At 35.0% G+C, this 22,112-nt stretch overlaps 2 protein-coding genes across 4 annotated transcripts in view; one reads left to right on the forward strand and one right to left on the reverse strand.

Moving 5' to 3' along the window:
• The window catches only part of LOC111050493, a 117,581-nt gene extending 114,975 nt beyond the window's left edge, over positions 1–2,606 (forward strand). Inside the window, exons 4-6 of one of the 3 annotated variants that reach the window (XM_039432228.1) lie at positions 702–868; positions 1,315–1,338; positions 2,097–2,600. In XM_039432228.1, the coding sequence (XP_039288162.1) occupies positions 702–868; positions 1,315–1,338; positions 2,097–2,173 (268 nt within the window). In that variant the 3' untranslated portion in view covers positions 2,174–2,600. Of the gene's footprint in view, positions 1–701; positions 869–1,314; positions 1,339–2,096 lie in introns of all 3 variants that reach the window. The other 2 variants (XM_039432226.1, XM_039432227.1) reach the window with 2 other exon arrangements.
• Positions 1–22,112, reverse strand: part of LOC111047271 (cytochrome P450 4C1-like) — a 437,563-nt gene that overhangs the window by 203,395 nt on the left and 212,056 nt on the right. The gene's annotated exons all lie outside the window — the stretch shown is intronic.

The raw sequence follows: 22,112 nt of genomic DNA on the forward strand, positions 1-22,112 counted from the left end.
GACTGGACTCAGGGGACCTTAAAACGTATAGAAATTTAGAAATTGGAGTACCTTAATTTTTTTCGGAAAGCAATACTTTCCTTACCTATGGTAATAGGGCAAGGAAAGTAAAAAGAACACATAGTTGAGATATTTCATCTGTAGAACAGCTGTTTTGACGACTTTCAAAAAATCATCGAATTTCACAATTTACACAAAGGAAAAAGTACTCTGAAGACAATTATATATATACACATTTAGTAGTCTGATCGTAGTTTCAAATATGTTGCCGCCAATCGTCATTATGTTATTCCCCTAAATTATTCTCGTTCAAGAATGAGGCTTACAGTTCAATGAGCAAGGAAAGTTGTGTGAGTGTACCACACCAGTATTACGATCGATGTAATTGATTCTCATGAAGGTGATTTCTATATTGGACATTTCAATCGTCATATTGTAATGAAACAAATATTATTAAACACATTACTACTCCCCCGTTGCATCCGGCAGCTGCAACTTGGGAATCATGAACTGAATGAAGAACGAAGCTAAATTTAAATTGTATTCAATAACAATCAAGCTAATCCATAACAATAATGTATGTCGTATGCTTAAAATTGATAAGCTGCTTGAACCAATTATTAATTTTTGTGTGAAATGTTTCAATTGATATAATTAGCAGAAAGGTTGAATCATTACACTGAAAACTCTTATAATTCTAGAGAAGCTCTTCCGCGCATGAGCCTGGAGACAGTGAGATGGCACGGAGCATTTGATGTCAGTGCCAAAGCTTCCCTCTTAGAAATCCATGGTGATACAATGATCGAATGTGAACTTCAGCTTCCTGATACGAACTATTCCAGTAAACAGCGCATCATCTACCACGAAAGTGAGTGGGAAGTTTTTAAATTCATGAGAATTCAAATCGAAGTTTCTTCCAGGAGATTACATTACCAATGTTTTCAAGAACGTTGTCTATTAATTGATTCGATTTTGTTCAATTGAGAAGGTTTCTCACTATGAAGTCATATTATATTACTTTCATATTCAATATCGGTGAATTTGAGTATCCAATCATGATTTTCTATTATTTTTCCAGAGTCTTTGTTATAATAGATGAATTTCTGATACTATCCAGTCATTGACATTTAAAGATTGGTTGATGAAGGAAACTATGTTGATATTTGGATGGTGTCTCAATAGGAATAATCGCATAATAATCTTAATATAAAAAGTAATTGTTCTAGAGTTGAAGAGAGCTTACAGAAATAATCTAAATTATTGATCTTCTCCTTCCATATAAAATGAAAATAATAAGAGTCTTCTTCCTTTTAGGTGGCGAATCTCAACTTCTATCAAGTAAGTATATGCATTGATAACCATCATTCTATCCTTTCCTCTTCAATTGTAAATTCATCTGAATATAGTAATCATATCTATAACAACTTCATATTTTTGTATTAATACAGAAATAATTGTTTTGAATCTAACAACTTATTATAATCAATCAAACTATCAGTGTCATGTTCCTTATGAATGATACAAGATGCAGTACAATTTTAACTCTCCGGAATAAATAAATAATGCATCAGATTCTGTCTCATTCTTCCTCCTAAGAAAATTGATTAAAAATATCTTGATAACAGTGTTACTTCATAATATTTCTTCCAAATGTAAAATCAATTCATTCATCATTTTATTCTAATGTCAAAATGTTAGAAAACGAGGAATGATACTGATTCATGAAAAAAATGCTATGAAAAAGGATGAGGAGAGTTTGTTGATGAAAACCTTCTTCTTCCAAGTGTTTCCTTCATAGCACCAGATTTCAGATAAGCCTTGAATTTCAATCATAGGTTGAACACCTAAATGAGGAAATAAGATTGCCGCATCAAAACCCCAATACTTCATCACGATAATCCAGTTTTTAAGCGCATTTCCTCGTCCAATTATTACAAAGCGACTTGATGAAAATTCATGCCGGTAACGCATTAACGCAACATTTTTGTTAGCATTCTCTGTTCTCAACAAAGCTTATAAATCGAGTCTATTACCGCTAAAGTTCGGGCTTACTTTCACTTTGCTAATATACTGAAAATGTTCTCTGGCCTTTTCAGATGGCGTTAAAAGTGCAATAACTGAGAGCCGGCATTATATCGGCCTGTTTATAGCCGTGGTCTTCGTAACGACTTGAAGTGAGGTCTTTCGGATTCACGGCCTCAGACAAAGGCGGGCTGCTGTTGCTCTACTATATGTGCCAGGGAAATGAATTTTTCATACATCAACTAGAATAAGTTTGGATGATGGCACTCAGCGAAATTTTAATGGAGTGGCGGTGTTCATCATTCCCACACATCATGAGAGATTATGAATAGTTAAACGTTACTCAAGAGATTTTGACAAATGGAAAATGTGAGTGAGGATATATAAAAACATTTTCTCGTTCAAAGTATCATGGAACTGAATCGTGAATGAAAGTTTAATGCGCTGATATGATTTTGTTGATTAGTAGCCTGTCAGAGTCATATAAGTGTGAGTCATTCAAAATACTGAAATTGTGTTTGAAGTCAATTGTGATATTTACAGTATAATTTTCAAGAATAAAACTGAAGTCTGAAAAATGTTTATAATTGACTGTTATTTCCTTGATAATTTATTACATTCTCTCCAATTCTAGAGTATAGAGTTGCTTTCATTGACGCTTATGTATGGTTATTGCTGCTGGAGTATCAATCCTTCAAGTATTAAAACGTTATGATGGGTATTTATACCGTAGTACCTCATTTCTAACTGTAGTGTTGGAAGAAAAAAGTATTCATGATAGAAGAAGCACAATGTCAATGTCAGTTCTGATATTAGTAGAGTAAAAATAATAAAATGTTATACTAATATTGTTTTTTCAATAAGTAACTTTTAGCTTCTCTTATTCATTTCTCATTTATAAAGGTTAATTCCCATTTAAAAATGTTATGTTTGGTAAATAACTCTCTCCCTCTTCAATAAATTTTGTCATAAAAGTGTTTTGGAGAGAGAAAGTGTCTGAGAGGATGTGTGAATAGTAAAGACTAGTAAACAATAGTAGTTAATTAAAGGCCGATTTATACATGCTCATCAATACTATGGTGCGGTTGGGACGATACTGTATAACTGAATTGTATAACTTCTATCACTCAATGTCATGAAATGTAATGACAGTCTGTAATTGAGTGATAGGGGTTATACAATACTATTCATATAATCAGTGATAAGTCAATTTCAAGGGTCCATGATCTTGAAATTACTGCCCATCAAACACTTTCCAAAGAAGAAATGAATGTTCATTTTGTTCAAGTTGCTTAGAGGTAGGAAAATGAACAGATTCACTGTTAAATTGAGGACATGTCAACTGAATTCAAGAGAGTTCAGGATAAAATTCTATATCACTCATAGAGTGTATAGTCAAATTCACTCAAATATTGCACTCAAATTCTGTATAATCATAGAGAAATGATAGCCCAAGCTTATGCGATCTCTTCTTTATGATAATACTCTATTGTATTCACTGTTCGAGTGATAATAAGTATTTAAATTTCAATCATTACAGAGATTATGTGAGCCGTTAATATGATAGTGTAGATATAAAGAAAGAAACATGGACATTGAAAAATCATCTATTATTTATCAAAGCGAAAATACACTGGTCATAAGGGATATTAATAGACATAAATTTACACTTTCATCAAAACAACATAGAGCAGGTGTATGGAATGCATGAAAGTTTTCATGGAGCGATGTGTTTTATCATTCATAATAAAACAGAGGAGAGGAGTGATGAAAGAGTGCAGTGAGTTATGAGAGAGCGAGCAGCATTGGCGTTGAAAAAGGGTTGCTCGATGAATATTTCATAAGGCGCGCACAGTTCAACAGTTCACCAGTCTATATATTCGCGCATATCAACTCTTGATGCCTTTAGCATTTGACCCAATATGCAGTGGCATTGTCCCTTGCCCGCCTATTTGTACTCACAGCCAGCCAGCAAAGGCTGCAGTGATAATTGCGGTCTCACAGTCAATCTGAACTCTCATTTATAATTTTAGGCGACCTAGTTCTCTCATCCGGAGACAAAACTCAACAGTTGGGATTGAAGGATGCTTTCATCGTTCCTGATGTTTTCCCTCTTTGTGCATGAGTTAAATATTTATTTGAGCAACTGTGGAGGAGTTTTAATGGGTATGCTATGATTTAGAATTGGAATAACTCTTCTAGTTTCAGGGAGAGTGATCTAATGATATCATTCGTATTGAAACTTGTTGGAATGCACTATATGGACGAGAATTAACATTAACGTTGAACTTTTATGACATGATGTTTTTGTAAATTATCATTAGCTTCATCATCGAGTATAGTAGGTTATTCCCGTGCTAAGCATTCAAAGGATTTTGTCAAAATTGAAACCACATTAACAAGTGCTGTACATCAGTTTTGCTTTGAAAATTATTTTGATCAATCATTTCATTCTGAATGAAAAGAATGTATTGTATCAAATATTGATTATTATAAACAGTTTTATTAAATAGTATATAGTGTATTAGGCTATTCCTGTGCTTTGCATTCAAAGGATTTTGTCAAAATTGAAATCATATTAACAAGTGCTGTACATCAGTTTTGCTTTGAAAATAAATTTGATCAATCATTTCATTCTAAATGAGAAGAACTTATTATCAAATATTGATTATTATGAACGTTTTTATTAAATATTATTTAAATTTAAAGTTACTAAGTTAATTGAATAGATTCCATTTTAATATACAAGTATAATTGCATGTGACAAATTCAGTTTTTCTATTCAATTTAATCGATTACAAGGAAGAAATAAGTTGTGTTTGTTCTTTCTAGTGTCAACTGCATGGAATATGATGTGGTGACGTTCGAGTCATCTTTTTTTTAAGCTTATCATTACGGTAGTTTACGCTGTAACGATGCAGAATTAGACAGCCGAATAAGGTAAAGTCGAATCCCATGAAAAAAGAGAATAAAAATAAAATTCGATGTTCAGATTAATAAGCTACAATATTATTGAATGAAATTGAGAGTGCTAGTGGTATCAAATTCAAAAAAGGCCATATTGTTTCCAAAAAAGTGTTATTGCTGCACGATATCTCGACTGACTTAAATTATTTCAATTAAATTTCAAATTGATTAGTTCTTGGTACAATTTCATACATAAATTCAGAAATCCATACAATATTAACAAGAATAGAAGTAGAGTGAAGACTATATTTTGCTCTAGCGATCAAAACAGGTGCATCAATTTCCTATCAGTTCAATCCTATCAATTTCCTATCAATTCTCACCTTCAAAATTATACGAGAATTTTTTTCAAACATCGCTTGAAAATCGCTCGAATTCTGATGATTATGTAGAGTCTCTTTATGGTTTCTGGCAGCCTTTGTGATCATGACATCGACTTCTTCCATCTGTAGGTCCCTGTGGAGATCCGAGTTTCTGACAAAGTATGGAGCATTAACAGCATTCCTCAAAATCTTGTTCTGGAATTTCTGGATGGTGTTGATGTTACTTTTTCTTGTACAGCCCAACAGCTGGATGCCATACAACCACACAGGCCGAAGAATTTGTCTATACAATAGTAATTTATTGTAGGTGTTAAATCGTTGGAGTGGTTCATGAGCTACCTGGAGAGCCGCATCCAATACGTTAGTATAAATGGCATTAACAGTGAAAAGGCTGGAATCGACTAAGGAGTGGTTCAGGGAAGTACACTGGGGCCGCTTTTGTTCCTGATATACATCAATCATTTAGAGAAGGTTTCCACGGGTGGCGGGTTGTTCCTTTTCGCTGATGACGCGGCGGTGGTGTCGTCCGGCTGCACGTGGCACGAAGCTTACGAACAGGCGAGGGCAGACTTGGTCAAAATCAAACGCTGGTTGGAGCAGAATACCTCAACATTAAATGTAGAAAAAACCAAGCATTTGCCAATATTTTTCAGAAGTGACAGTGACCCTGCTCCGAGACGGCTGGCCCTCAACTCCTGTGGTGACCTGCAGTCGGTGGACTGCGGTTGCAATGTCATAGAGCGTGTGGAACAATACAAATATTTAGGTGTAATAATTGATCATAAATTATCCTGGGTTACACATTCAGGGAGTTAAAAACAGGTTTTAGAGAACTCATTGACGCCTTTTCGCAGCTTGGAGGGGTGCTGACTGTGGGTCAGTGTAGGACGGTTTACTTTGCCTATGTGCAGTCGTTGCTCCAGTATGGTGTCCTGGCGTGGGGGGAGTCTCAGCCTCCGCGCTGCATCCACTAGCTGTCACACAGAGATCACTCATCAAAATAATTCTAAATAAAAATATCCGATTTCCTACTGAACAACCCTACACCGAATTTCCTGTTCTTGACATAAGACAAATCTACATTAAAACTCTTCTCATTTTTATCAAATCGTACAGAACAGAAATTTTTACACAGCTAAACCATAACTACCCCACTAGACATATGCTGAATTTTGGGTTTAATACACCCATAGCTACCTTTACATCGGTCGATAACAACCCATTTCGTATTGCTCACCTACTTCATCGCAATCTTCCAATCACAATAAAAGAGGCTGAGGGATGCAGTGTTGCTAACTACAAAAAGAAGATAGTCACATGGTTGCTTGGTATTGGTCGGGAGGCATCAGAAGCCCTCATAAACTCGCCCTATATGTAGATTCTGATTCAAGCTCTGTTAACTCTGGTACTGTGATGCAGCACTCTGAACATTATAATAAGTAATTTAAAAACTTTAGGAGATAGGTACTCCAACATAATACTAAGTCTTTAAAAAAAAGAAACCCACGACAACATGCTCTGTTTATTAAAACAAAAAATTATTAATAATTTATATTTATTTTTCTTTATATAACATATTTCCAATATTGTAATTGTTAAGTGAGAATAATATTAAGGTGGAATTCTGCAGAGTTTTCTATTTTACAGATACTATAGATAGGAATTCTTCCCCCACACACGGACCAATAGTCTATGTGGGGGAATATTTATTTCCTGAAAATATTTGTTATTGAATTGAGATGTAAATGTTTTATTGATGTATTTTTTTTTTGATGGAAATAAATTGAATTGAATTGAATTGAATTGAATTGGATTGAAAGGCTTGAATTTCTCCCCAATAACCAGTACATCTTCGAATATTTGAAATCCAGTTCTTCTTTCTTTTTTTTGACGTGTGACTTCGTAGTTTTGCATCTAGTGTCATTCCAAGATACTTAGATTCATTTGCAAACGGAACTTCTTTGTTGTTTAATCTTATTGGGATGTACACATAATGCCTATTTGTGAAGACAACATCTGTGGACTTGCTTTCATTCAACTTAATCCGCCAGGTTCTAGTCCATTTCTCAATTTTCTTGATGGCTTCTTGCACTCTACTTGTAGCTTCCTCATTAGTTTCTCCAACTGCTAAGACAGCTGTGTCATCTGCAAAGGTTGCAATAGTGTCATTTTCTGGCACAGGAAGATCGCTGGTACAAAGTAGGGCCCAATACACTTCCTTGAGGTACTCCAGCTTTAATTGGTGCTAGTCCTGAGTAGCTATCACCTTGTTTCACTCGGAAGAATCTGTCTGACAGGTAAGATTTTAGCAATGAGGCATATTGCTGAGGTAAAAATTTTGTAGTTTCTTAATTAGACCTACATGCCACACTTTATCAAATGCCTGAGCAACGTCTAAAAAGATAGCAGCACAATATTTTTTCTCTTCTAGAGTCTTCTCAATTACATGAGTAATTCTATGGACTTGCTGAACTGTTGAATGTTTTCCTCTGAATCCAAACTGATGATCAGGAATGAGTTGTCCACTCTCTATCACATGTTTCAATCTGGAGAGCAAAACTTTTTCGAAGATCTTGGCCATTATGGGTAATAGAGATATGGGTCTATATGATGATGCATCATGTGGTGGTTTACCTGCCTTGGGGACCATGATGACTTCAGCTACCTTCCATGACAGCGGCACATACTTCATCCTCAAAGCTGCATTTATGAGAACTGTGTGTTTTTTCAAAGCTCTCTATCTGGTAGGTTCTTCAGAACTTCACCAGTAATGAGATCATATCTTAGAGCTTTCTTACATTTGGTTGTCTTGATAATACTTATCAGCTCATTTGTTGTTAAGGCTGGAATCTCTCTCATATCCTGTGATATTCCCATCTCATCATCTTCTACACCACCTTGGAATTGATGAGGTTGAAAGACACTTTCCAGGTATTCTGCAAAACGTTCAGCTTTCTGTTCGTTATTCCTTGCTCACTCACCATTAATTATTTTGATTGGTGTTTCTTGAACTGAGGGTTTTTTCAAGTATTTTGTAGCTTTCCAGAGTGGATTATCAGAGTTCTTATCTGTAGCAAGGTTTCTGAGATATTCACTGATCATATCATTCTTATAGCTACTGATACATCCCTTCAGTTTCTTAGCTAGAAAATTCAAATGAGTTTTATCCACTGGTGCTCTTGTTCGCTGCCACTTTTACCTTGCTTCCCTCTTCTCATGGATAAGTTCCAATATGTGATGTAGATAATGTGAACCAGAAGACCTTGTTCTCTGTGTTGAATGTGGAGTGCTGTCCCAGGCTGCTTCTTGGATGTCCCTTGTGAACTTTTTAATCTCAGAATCCAACTGATCACAGCTTGTAATTTCTAGCTCAAAATCTATTTTTACACACAATAATTCTTGGAATGCTGACCAGTCTGTTTGCCTATTAACTAGCCTCAAATTACATTCTTTCATCAACATGGTTTCACCTACATTGAGGATCAATGCAGTATGATCAGAGCTCAGGTCTTCACAATCTTCTATTTCCATGTAGCTTAATGATAAATTCCTGATTACAAAGAAATCTATCAAATCTGGTAATTTATTTCTATCAGTTGGCCAATATGTGGGTCTATTTGATGACATTACTGAGCATTGCCTATCATTTATAGCTTGAAATAGCTGTCTTTTTTTTGAGAGTTCAATCTTGAGCCCCAACTTATATGTTTGCATTAAAATCCCCACCTATGATGAATCTGTTCCCTAGGTGGTCGAATAAATTCTTGTAGACTTCATTGGTTATATTGTGTCTTGGAGGACTGTAAATGGCTGCTACAATAAATTGAAATCTTCTAGTTTCCACTGTAACTGTTGTCACTTGCATTTCTTCTTTTTGAATAGGTGAGTTTTCATAATGCTTCAGAACCTCTCTGATTATTTTTGCACTTCCACCTCTAGCTTTATTTTGGGGATGAGAAGTATGATACAACTTGTAGGCTCTGAATCTCAGGTATGACTGGGTTGTGGAGTGAGTCTCAGAGATTAAACATATATCTATTTTCTTAATTTGAAGTACTGCTATTAATTCTGCTTGTCTTTGTTAAAGGCCATTGGCATTCCATGTCATTATTCTCAATTGCTGGCTCATTTCTTCTTAGAGATTGAATGACTTTGGTTTATTTCTATTACACTTAATCTTTGCTCAAATACAGTCAACATCGACCCCTGTTTTATAAGCTTCTCCAAGATGATGTTCAGGATACCACTCATACTTTCTAGTTGTGTTTCCTTTTTCTTTGAAGACACGGCTTCAGAGTAGCTCTTGTTCGGATTTGTGATGGAGGAGGTGCTGCTCTTGGATGCTCCTTTTGCAGTCTGGATGTTCTGCTCCTCCTTTTCAGGCTTTTTGTTGGGTTTCTTTTCTTCAACAGTCTTCTGAACATTGGTTTTTCGTTGTCGTTGATTTTTTATTCTCTGTAGTTCTACAACTACACTACATCCTCTGTAGTTTGATGGATTCTTTCCTCCACAGTGGACGCATTTAGGCTCCGACTCCTTCGGTTTTGTGCAGCTGATTGTGCTGTGCTTCCCAGCACACTTCACACATCTTGGCTCTCTGTTACAATATTTCTGTGTGTGCCCAAAACCTTGACATTTTTTACATTGAGGCACTAATCTAGATGGAACCAATGACTCAATCTCCACTCTGCATCCCATTATATGTTTTATTTCATATACTTTTTTCACATCTTCTTCAGTGCTAAACGATAGAGTAAACATGTCAAGTGGCTCCTTGGTCTTCCATTTTAATTCATTTACAGCATTCATTATCTTGAATCCTCTATTTTTGAGGTCAGCAACTATGCTTTCTGGTTGGCAAGTGCTATGCAGTTTCTTGGCCATCACTCTTATTGGTCTCGTTTGTTTGTTCTCATACGAGTACCATGAGTATTTTGCTTCATTCAACCATTTTGTTGCTCCTCTGAAATCTTTTTCAGACTGAAAATTTATTTTCAATGAATTTCCAGTCAATACTTTGAAATTGAAAGTTTCCTTACTCGCAAATTTTGTTATCTCCTCATATACTTCTTGAAAAGATTTTACGTTTTCCACTATCACTGGTGGAAGGGGCGGAATCTTTTTGCTCTTAGCTGGCAACTTTTCTGCAACCGATGATCCATGTTGTGCAACATCTGACTGCTTTTGAATGTCATGACGGGATGAATCAATCGGAGGGGAATTCAAGAGCTTCCTCTTCTTTGAAGATCGCTTATTGCGAGCTCTAACCCACTCAGTTTCTTCTGCTAGAGTGTCGTCATCGGTTTCATATATAACCTGGTTTGATGAAGATGATTTTTCTCGATTATCCGTAGCTTTGCGTGACGTACTACCTCCCGAACACAAAGCTTCAAGATTTTTAACTCTCTTGATTAACTGTTGTTTTTTTCCTCAGATTTCTTCCACTTCAGCTCAGTCTCCTTCCAAGCATTATATAGGATCTGCTCTGTTGCTGATTTGAGTTTGTTAATTCTAATATACTTATCTAGTGAACAATCGTCAGCAATTGATGAAAAATCAGCAGCATTAGATGATTCCTCCATTTTCGTAGGCACAGTTTCTACTTCTTCTTCTTCTTCTACTTCGAACTCTGGCACCAAGAATTTGGGTAGACGGATTAGTTGTTTATCCGACATTATTCGCGTTTATCGAAACATATTGTCCGAAACACTCGAATAGCACTCGCGCACGCGTGCGAACGCGGTTCACAAAAACGGCCTCGTTGAAAACACAATCGACCAATTTCTGCTTCGGTTGCATAGATATCCGAAAAATTTATCCGTCGCGAATTTGTTCTAATTAAAGAGTTTTCAACCGAACAAACTGCTGACTTTACTTTTCTACACTACACTAGACTAAACGGCTACACAACCTATCACTACGAGCTCTCGCACAATACTGAATATTCATTTGGATATAATTCTTATGTATTGGGAATTAATTGTACAAAGTATAACTACTGATAATTCCTAATGGGATGAATGTAAATCGAATTGAACAACTATGAATCCATCCGAACATTGTAATCATAGGAGATAGTATTCATCCTCCTCATTTTCCAATAGTTTGATGAAGTGTCCTCATCAGTCTATTAGAGAATGAGAAAACCAAATATCACTTACTGCTAATAGTGTGGCAACATGTGCTCAATTAATCTCCAGAGCCAACAAATCTTTGCCGGTATCAGTCGCAGTCTATCAGAGCATGGTTTAATTAGAAGCCTCCCAATTCCAATAATTAATGAACCCATGCCATTGGCTGCGCTGCGGCATCAGTGAAGAAGTGGACTCACAGTCGAGAGTGATGCTGCTTCCAATCGTTCTAATCCATTTACCTCCGAGGGTTTGTACTGTAATCTCATCAGAGTTGCAGTACTCAGATCGGACAAAGCAACTGTGTTTAATTCGAGGCGCCCAATCGATTTCAACATAGCACAATTCACCATGGACCTACCCCCGTGAGCAGCCATCTTTTAACCGACTGCTAATTGATGAACGAACCCGTTTACCTTTCCACGAATCATATCACTGAACCAAATGATCGCACTGATGATTCCTCTGGAGGCAGTTTTATTCAAATACAGAGCGACACACTGCAATCAAATCGTCCAACTAGAAACTAATTGACCTCAGATGTATTGTACGATTGCTGTGCTAGTGATATTCCAAATACAATGCCAATGAAACCAAAAGCTCAACCGGGACAAGGATGATGTAAGAACCAAAATGTAAGCAAATACAATTCAAATTTGGATTAGGTTGAAGAAGTTGTTTGTGAATTATTGAACGGATTCACATCAACAGAATTGGATGAATGAAATGGCAGCTAATATATTCATCATTTTCCTAGAAGGACTTATATCTGTATTTATTGTTATTTTGATTCAAGGTTGTTGATTGAAATTTATCGAACAGTTTTGTGAAAACTTCACGGAATAATAAATTTCGTGGTTACTTGAAACGGAGCAATAAATTTAGGTATGCATGAAGTACTTGTATGCATTCTTCATTACTTTCGCTCTTCAATCAATCAATTCCATGAGTTTTTGTGAAAGAGATAGCAGCAATATTATAGGAATCACTATCATTTATGGGCCTTATTATAGGAGTATCATGTCCCCCATTGTGATAATATTTAATGTGTAAAAGTAGTTTATGAAGATTATTATCGTTTCAAATACAATATTTTAATATCAAAAATTGAGAACAAGAATAATTGATTCTCATAGATAATTATCATGAATATCACATATCGAACAGTACATTTTCAATTATTACCTCCTTTCGATTCGAGTGTTGTTTCGGGAAATTGCATCAACCTATTCAAGATTCAATTGATGTTTTCAAGATTTAAAAAAAAATATTGTTAACTTTTAAAATAAATTATCGTTGACTTTTCCATTGAGTGGAAATGTGTGATCTGAATTTTAACAGAACCTTCATTTGAACTTAATTTTCATTGGATTTCAGAAAAGAAGTTTTGTGAAGTGTATTTTTTCTATTTCTTCAAATTGAATTTCTATCATGATAATGTAAAATAGCCTATAATTTTAATTTCTCTCCTCGAACACTTCTATGATTCGGTGCTTTTGAAGATATTGATCGACTCACCATCCACTCCATAAAATTCGTTCAACCAACTTCTGATTGTTGATCATCCTGTACTTTTTCAACTTGTTGGCAACTCAGTGCGATTATATTGAAATCAGGTCACATAACGAACAGCAGAGAGCATCTCTAATATTGCAATAGAAGTACCAACAACCTACAACCTACAACTGACCATTTTCCTATTTCCAGCAACCTACTCATATTCGTAGCAACCTACGAATTTGTCGGCCAACTGTTTACAAGTGTCGTACAAACTGTGCGAATGCTACGGATTGACCGTAGCTGACCACTGTACGGATTGACCGTGGCAGTCGTTTGCAGACCAGTGACCACCGTATGGTTCGCAAACGACTCTCCTGTTTGCTTGAAACTATTTGCTATTTGCTTTATGCAGATCAGAAGTTGCATGCAAGCAGAAGTCGGCAGACGAATTCACATGAAACTGTCAGATTTGGTTGAATCGGGAGCATGGATGTAGTTAATAAGGAAAGCTGACAGTTTGTAGTGAATAACTGTAGAGCAGAATTCGCTGGTTAGTTCCGGTCAGACTTTCTGCTGAGCTAACAGCAATCAACACTGCTCTCCTCTATTATAATATGGTGTTTCCTTTCTGGAATAATTCTTCCTTCAACATTATTTGTGCACTCATTTTAAGTCGCAATTACTTGTTCAAATTAGCTCTTGTAAGTGCAAGCGGTTTGATGATTGACTATAAAAACATAATAGCTAGTTTTAGTTATCTGACAATTCATCATTCATCATCTTCTGTTTAAAGATGTGGAGGGATGTTCCTTCCTATCGCATCGTTTTTGTATTCGTTTAGTTTGAGATATCACATTAAATAGCTTTTTTACCTGTTGCCTACTCTTCCAGAAGAGTACTATGCGCTCGCCTCACCTGTGACTATACAATAAGGCTTAGGCTAATATAGGTAATATACAATAGATAATAATTGTATATAGGAAAAATATACAATAAGGTAAGGCTAAGGCCTTTCTGGACTCTACATTTGAGACTACTTCTGTCCGTTCGCATCCAACCGATTTTGGTCGACTGGCAAGAGCCTTTGTTTAGAGATATGTTAAGAAAATATCTATGTTTGAAGAGATATATATAGATATATTGAAAAATTCTCCCGACTTCCTCCGTCCGTCCGTCTCCGACCGACTCCCTTTATCAATTCAAAAAGTCGGCTCCATTGAAGGTCCAGCCAAAGACTTATCTTTCCATTCGATCCTTCAATTGAATAATCAATGAATGAATGAGATTCTTCGATAATCAACCTTTCAATTTAATGGACAACTCACTAGCAATAATTATTACTCTTCTATTCAAATATTGGTTTGACAGTTGAAGTATCCATTCTGTCAAATCAAGCCATGAATTTTCAACTTTGAAACGAACTTTCAACTAGTAGTATCAGTTTTCATTCTCACTACAATGAGGTACAAGAGTTACTAATCTATAGTTTTATGTTGAATCTTCCCATCATTATCCTCCAATGTTGAAGGTGAGGTCATCTCTTGATGACTGAGCAATCACTCTGTAATCAATTGCTATGTATCCAATTATCTAGATTCGACTTCCCAAACTTTTTTTGAGCCACGTTCTAGAATGACTTCAGGGGTGAAAGACTTTTTGATGTATGCTTAGCATTCAGATGAATGAGGATGTTTATTGCTAAGGAAATTCTTCTCAGTTCCGGTACTTGGTACAAGACTCAGGCAATGTTAGTCGAGAAGAATGCTATACACAAATGAAATAGATGAAGGAGAAGATGATGGTATAGGAAGTAAAAGAGGAAGAGGGTAGAGGAAGAAGAGGGAGGAGGTAGAATTTCTACAGAATAGGCCTGATGCCAGTGGGCACTGAATACAGATGTTTATATTATGCAAAGATACCAGCAAGACGATTGTGTTATTCATATGCAACATGTGAGCTCAGTTGAACACAATAAGTGCAGATTTGAACGTACGTAGCTCGTTTCCAGTCTACAACAATGTCTGGAAAGAAAGAATGATGAAAACTACGGAGGGAGAGAGCGGGAGAATGTAATTTTCTTCAAGCACTGGTAGAGAAAACTCAACCTAAGTGAAGAGGGTGAAGGAATTTAATTTCACAAAAATAAGTTGAAAATTCTTCATTATAGTTCGCTGTTTGTTAGTTCTTTTGAATTAATGATAACTAACGAATATAACACAATCATTGCAAGGAGCATTATATTAAAAAATTCATGATGTGACGAGAATGCTGAGAGATATTGAACTGTTCTAGTAACCTGAAATTAAACTCTCCCTGTGAAATTTCATTCGAATTGAAATGAATTCGAATTCGTGTTGGATTGAGAAGCTCAGTAATACGTGGTGGGAATCACACTCAAAATCACAAGGAATCTGATGGGTGGAGTAGACGATCTAATTTTGTTTGCTTTCTCCATTTAGGGAGGGGTCTGCCTCTGATCATATATTGAGGTGGGACAGTCAAACGGCAAAATTTTAGGTATTTGAAAAAATTCAGAGAAGATATTTTTGAATCATATATTCCAACAAATCGTACACATTTTGGTTTTATACAATTGATACTTTGAAATTGTATAACATTTTTTCAATTTTTCTTCCCCAACAATTTACTCCAGTAAAATGGCGACCATCATTTTGCACATATTGTTTAAGTCTCACTCTGGAATTCTCTATGATACCTCTGGCATAATTGCACAAATTCATTGTGTTATCCGCATTTTCTAGTCCTGTATTGTTGCCGGATACCTCAAGAACCATTGACTTGAGGTATCCCAATAAGAAGAAATGGCACGAGATTAGATGGTTTGATCATAGGGGTCACTCAATATCGAATTCCACAACCCCCCCCCCCTACCTCATTCATACTGATCAAGCGGTTTGGAAGAAGATTTCTCATGAAGTCACAATTCTCGTGAAGACTCTGACCGCATGGCTAGTTGTTCCATCTTGTTGAAAACTAGTGTTCTTATTCACATGAATTGTCAAGCTCAGGAATGAGAAATTCGTTAAGCATTTCTGACCATAGTGAGGTGATGTTATTGTTAAGACCTGCACATACACATCGATTTTTGTTCGTACGATATTTTGCCGTCCTTATGAATTCTATCAGGTTAAACTGAACTTGACAAACATCATCTGTTTGAAAACATCTGTTTAATCTAATAGTGTTTATAAGGACGGCAAAATACCGTACGAACAAAAATCGATGTGTGCGTTCAGACCTTAACTGATTGGCCGTTATCATCCCCAAAAATATGAACTAATTATTCCATTCGAAGACATCACAACCATAACATTCACTTTGGTCGAATGGAGTGGTCTTTCATGAAGTTTATTTATTTATTAGGTTAGCACAAACAGTTCTTGAGGATTTTAAACAGCCCAATACCCAAAATTCTGTCTATTTACGTGTTAGTGAGGATTTCAGTGTAAGACTGTGATCGCCACCTTACTGGAGTAATATTCAAAAAGTAAAAATTCCTCTATTTATTTCCCACAATATTGTTGGAATAGGGTATACGTCTTGGAAATATTTTCAGTGAATCTCAATTTAATACCTTAAATAGTGCCGTTTAACTGCTCCACCTTGTACTATTATGATATTCAAGTCTTGAATGCTTATTTGCTACAACTACAAGTCATCCCCTACCTTGAACTTTGTATTGGTTACAACTTAGCTTGCACTTGGAAGCTGATGACACCGCAAAGACTTCTTCACAACAGATTAAATGGATCTCGGCAAAAACTTGCAGTCTGTGTTAAGGAGCTCCGATAACTTTGGTACAGACACAAACAACCAATTTCAACTTATGATATCGATTGCCAACTTAACCCCTCACCCCGTCACCGCTTCTAGCCAAGATTGCATCAACAGAAATCGCAATCTCCACTTTCAACCTCCCACATTAACTAATTAACCGATAGTATCCTTGTACTGATTACTTCTGAACTTGTGATGAACACAGATCGGTATGGAAGAGGATAAGACAACAAAACGTTGATAATGCTGTATTTGAAATTTGAATGGGTATGATGTAATATCTCGATCCAGAAGTATCCTGAATTTTCTACTACCAATTCTATGAGTCTGTAACACTTCGCTCCGCAGCTACAAGTATTGCATTGTAATTTCAATCACTATTACATAGGAGGTTGAAACATAGGAGTTATCTGATTCTGATAATAGATTGATGTCTAGACCTGGACAGACGTGGACTCAAATTCCGAACAAAGCGTGGTTTTTAGACCAGTTAATCATTTCATCTCATCTCATCTAATAGTCTAGGTTAATGCAGACAATCAAATTGGCATCATCAATCAGAATATTCTAGTGAAAACTCATTCAAAAATGTTTTGATGAGATTTTCATCATCCGATTCGTTTTATCAATTAATACAAATAGGCTAGATCTCTTCCAATAATGTGCAAAAGCTGATTTTCACCCTGAAATTGGAAATTTATCATGAAAATCTCCAATCCAGGAAAGAATAAAAATAAAATTAATTTATAAGATTTTGATTCAGAACTTCCTGAGAAAGAGTCATTTTCCCCAATATTCCCCATGTAATTTCAAGCTGTTAGCAAAAAAAGTATTGATGTTATGTGAGTGATCATCACGGACGTAAAATGTTCATGAAGAGTTATTGATAAAAAATTGGAATGTTACATTCTATTCTATGATCTAAAATGATGACCTCACTTCAAAGAAATTTGCTTGTGATAGTTAATGGAATGTGAGTTGAGGGTTCCCCTCGAGATTCTCAATAATACATTCACTTTATATCAATAATGAACTGTTACCTCGTCACTTTATTTGCAATTAATGTAACATTGAAACCAAACAGAGAGTTGCGCGGACAGTAATTTCAACCGTCACATTTTCGTTGAATACAAAGTGTGAAAGGAAATGAATAAATTCGTATTCATTCCGACAGGCAATGTTTCCACTGATCCACATGTATTCAAACGAAAAATTCAAATTAATTTCTTTGAGATTGACCTGCTGTCTCGATGAATGCCCAGAATGCGGAAAAGCAGCAGGAAAATTGAGTAACAATCGACATTCTTTTGCCTGAAAAATGAAATTCGGAAGGGGTTTCCGGAATATTACACGTGCGTTCTATAGCACGCATCCATTCACTAGCTGACAGCTTATTGGCCGATACACGGTTTTCTTCAACAATATTTTTCCCTTACATTTTCTTACATTGGAATTATTTTTATATGGGCTATCTGAAGAAATCAATACTGTACTCTATAATAAAATCTATTACAATGTAAATGAATTGATAGTATAGCTTCATTAATATTGAACTGTTTGAAAGAGTTGTAACATATTAAAATTTGATAGGCAAGCAAAATCGTTAGAGCCGTTTTTGAGAAAACCGTGAAAAACATGGTTTTTCAGTGATTATTCGCCATTTTTCTCAAGAATATTACGGAGCTCCTGCAATTTTCCCAGAACTGAGACTCAAGTCAGTTGATAGGGCTTATAAATAGCTATCTAGGGTATAAATTTGAAGAAAATCGTTATAGCCGTTTTCGAGAAAACCGTGAATAACATGGTTTTTTAGTGATTATCTGCCATTTTTCACAAAAATATTACGGAGCTCCTGCAATTTTCCCAGAAATGAGACTTATGTCAGTTGATAGGGCTTATAAATAGCTATCCATGGTATAAATTTGAAGAAAATCGTTAGAGCCGTTTTCGAGAAAACCGTGAAAAACATGGTTTTTTAGTAATTATCCGCCATTTTTTCCGCCATCTTGAATTGAATTTTATTGAATTTCTTATTGTCGGGTCCTCATGGTATAAGGACGTTAAGTTTAAAATTTCAAGTCAATCGGTTGATTAGGAATGGAGTTATCGTATTCACAGACATACACACATACACACATACACACATACACACATACACACATACACACACACACACACACACACACACACACAGAGCAACACCCAAAAATCATGTTTTTGGACTCAGGGGACCTTGAAACGTATAGAAAACTTGAAATTTGGGTACCTTAATTTTTTTTGGAAAGCAATACTTTCCTTACCTATGGTAGTAGGGCAAGGAAAGTAAAAAGCTAGCTCGTCGAAAGGTTATAAATATTAAAAATTACTATAAAACTTGCGCAAGTCTTAAAAAAGGTACAAAAACATATTTTATTGGATAAGAGTTGTATCAAATTTATATATCTAAAGATGCATAGATTAAAGGAGTATTTAAATTTAATATTATAAAGTACATATGCTCACTCAATCATTGATTTTATTTAGCGATTTGTAAAGATACTAGCAGGAACCCGTGCTTCGCAAGGATCTATTTTCAAAATTGATAATCTGATAACTTGACGTAATGAAATTTTTAAGAATTGAAAATAGACCTATAACCATCCTTGGTTAATTAAGAATCTAGCCTATATGCAAAATTTCAAGTTGATTAGTCCAGTAGTTCAGACGTGATAATGTGTCAAACATAATTTTCCTATCCCGTACGTGTATAAGCCAACTCTTTATTTTATCATAGATATGGTTAACGACTGCAAGAGATAGGAGTGTGGAAGAGAATAGTTGTGAAACTATGATAGCCCCAGAAGTTTCTCGAACACAATAGTAGGTACTACATGAACTTTTTGAAAGTGATTTAAAAAAATGTTAAAACAACAGAACTGAAAGTTGTCAACCTTATCATTCTACCTCCATTTAGAGAGTTCGATTCTTGTTGGCAAGAAACATGTTATTCAACGCAGAAATCATTGTTAATTTACTAAACGATAGGATAAGTTGAATAGTTTCCCTTTCAGGGGGAGTTTTGACAACCCACAAATCTCATTTTTCATTTGAGGAAATATCGAAAAGGTGCATAGGATCTTATTTTATGTTCAGCTTGCCAAAATACCCCTCATTTCAATATTAAAATTTTCGACAGACTCTACAGTGAGTCAATAATTCTATCATGACTCGAATAATTTTGAAATTGTAATAAAATAAAAATGGTAGAGAATAATTAATTCATGTGAATGTCAACACCTTTATTTAAAGACATATTAACTGCATGCGTATTTGTATTGCCGATACAGCATTGATAAAACTGTAGACGTTTATTTATCAGTCTCAAAAAACTGTTCTAGCTAAAAAATTAATAATCCATACATTGCATCAGGAAAATGAAGTTCAAAACTATGGTTTTCCTAAACATATTATGTTGTTGACATAATTTCTTTGATGCAGCTGATTCACATTCGCCATATTATTATACAGAGTTTGTGAAAAAATATTGATTATCAAAACAATACTTTTATTAAATTAATAATAATATCAAACATATTTATCGACTATCAGAACAATATTATTGTATTGAGAAATATACTGAGATCTATAGATTCAATATATTTATAATTTATGATCTATCAATTGATTATTTTTATGATTTTTGGAAAGAAGATATACAGTGAGATTTTTAAATCGACAAGCAGCAGCAAGTCGATACCTAAGCTACATAGAATAGATGCATACTATTAATAAATTAAAAGCACATGGTAACGTTTCGTGCAAAAGAGCTAAACAGTATTGAGCCAATCTGTGATATTTTATTTTTGATATATTTGTTCTTATATATTTATTGTGTGTGCTTGTTGCTCTATATGTTTCCACATTTATTTGGTCTTTGATATTTACTTGTACAATATATGTATCAAATTCTTTATGGTGTATCCTTTATTTGATTCTCCACTTCCATGCATGACCAATCTCATATTTATTTATCGAATTATCAGTATTGAAATATTAAGAAAGTTACCATCCGATTTTATTCTTCACAGAATAAACTGGTTTACTCAGCGATATATTGCATTGATAATCAAATCTTTGGAAATAATACGTTCCAGAGATTTATATAAGAGCAGTGAACTGCGGGAGCTCCTGAGCGAGCCTATAAGAATTTTAGTTGAATCTAAGTTGTATTCTAAGAACCACAACCAGAGTTATATATTTTTGTACTCATGCTTTACCGACTGCAGCCAAGCCAGGCAAACCGTTATTCACAAAAATAACGTCATGATTAATAATTCATGATTTGGAGTGATAGTCCAGAATAAATTGTATAGTTTCGAGGAAATTCCAGTATTATAATCAATCCCTTGTATTTATTTAGGATATTCAACTAAATGCTTATTATCACCTGGAACCTGCTTTCATATAATTTCACAATCAAACTATCAAAAATAATGTGTTGTAATTTTAATCGATCATTTGAACCAACCATCACGTAAATGGGAAATGTATTGGTCACACTTTTTCCATATTTATATTGACTGGATAATTTATCACAACGAATCGATTTCTCACGCAATTACTCAATCATAAATCATATCGAGTCATCAGCTACAGTATCAGTAAAATATGTAACTATGTTATCGTATTCTACCTTATTAAATTATTGTAAGTGGAGAAGGAAAAACAATATTCTCATTCCTGACTCTCACTTACTCTAATTTTGATTTACATTCTGATCAAATGTGGAACATCACAAAGTTTGATTGAATAAGCGATCTGGATGATACTAATAGTGATAATAATCATTATTGATGAATTTATTACAAATCACCTCACCAAGTAATAGTACTACTGTTTTGAGGATTTCAGATTCCGTAAAAATTTTGCTTTTAAATATCTTATTATAAATTGATTTTGAAACTTCTTCATTGCCCTATAAGTTTACATACATAAATAATTAATGGAATAATTATATTATTTCCTTCAGAAACAATAAAGCCCAGAGTTTGAGAAAAGTATTGCTTGTTTGGGAAACTAAACATACAAATAGCATGTACTACAGATAATGATATGAGAGGATCCAATAATATACTATTTGCAATTCGCAACATAAACACCTAATTTTTTTCTCAATACTCTCAACTCTTGCTCCCACGATCTCACTATAACTTTAATGAAAATAGAACTTGGATTTTTGATTGTACTTTTGATCTCGAGTGTTCTGGAGCAGAAAACTAAGGAAAGAAAATCTTCTCATCCCTTTCCATAGTAGCAAGTCTGGGTGCTATAGCACGGAATAATGGGAATGAAAAGATGTTGAGATTGGAAAAAATATGAGAGATGGGGGAAA

The sequence above is a fragment of the Nilaparvata lugens genome, chromosome 7 (genome assembly GCF_014356525.2).
Source record: "Nilaparvata lugens isolate BPH chromosome 7, ASM1435652v1, whole genome shotgun sequence".
In the NCBI taxonomy this organism is placed as follows: domain Eukaryota; kingdom Metazoa; phylum Arthropoda; class Insecta; order Hemiptera; family Delphacidae; genus Nilaparvata; species Nilaparvata lugens.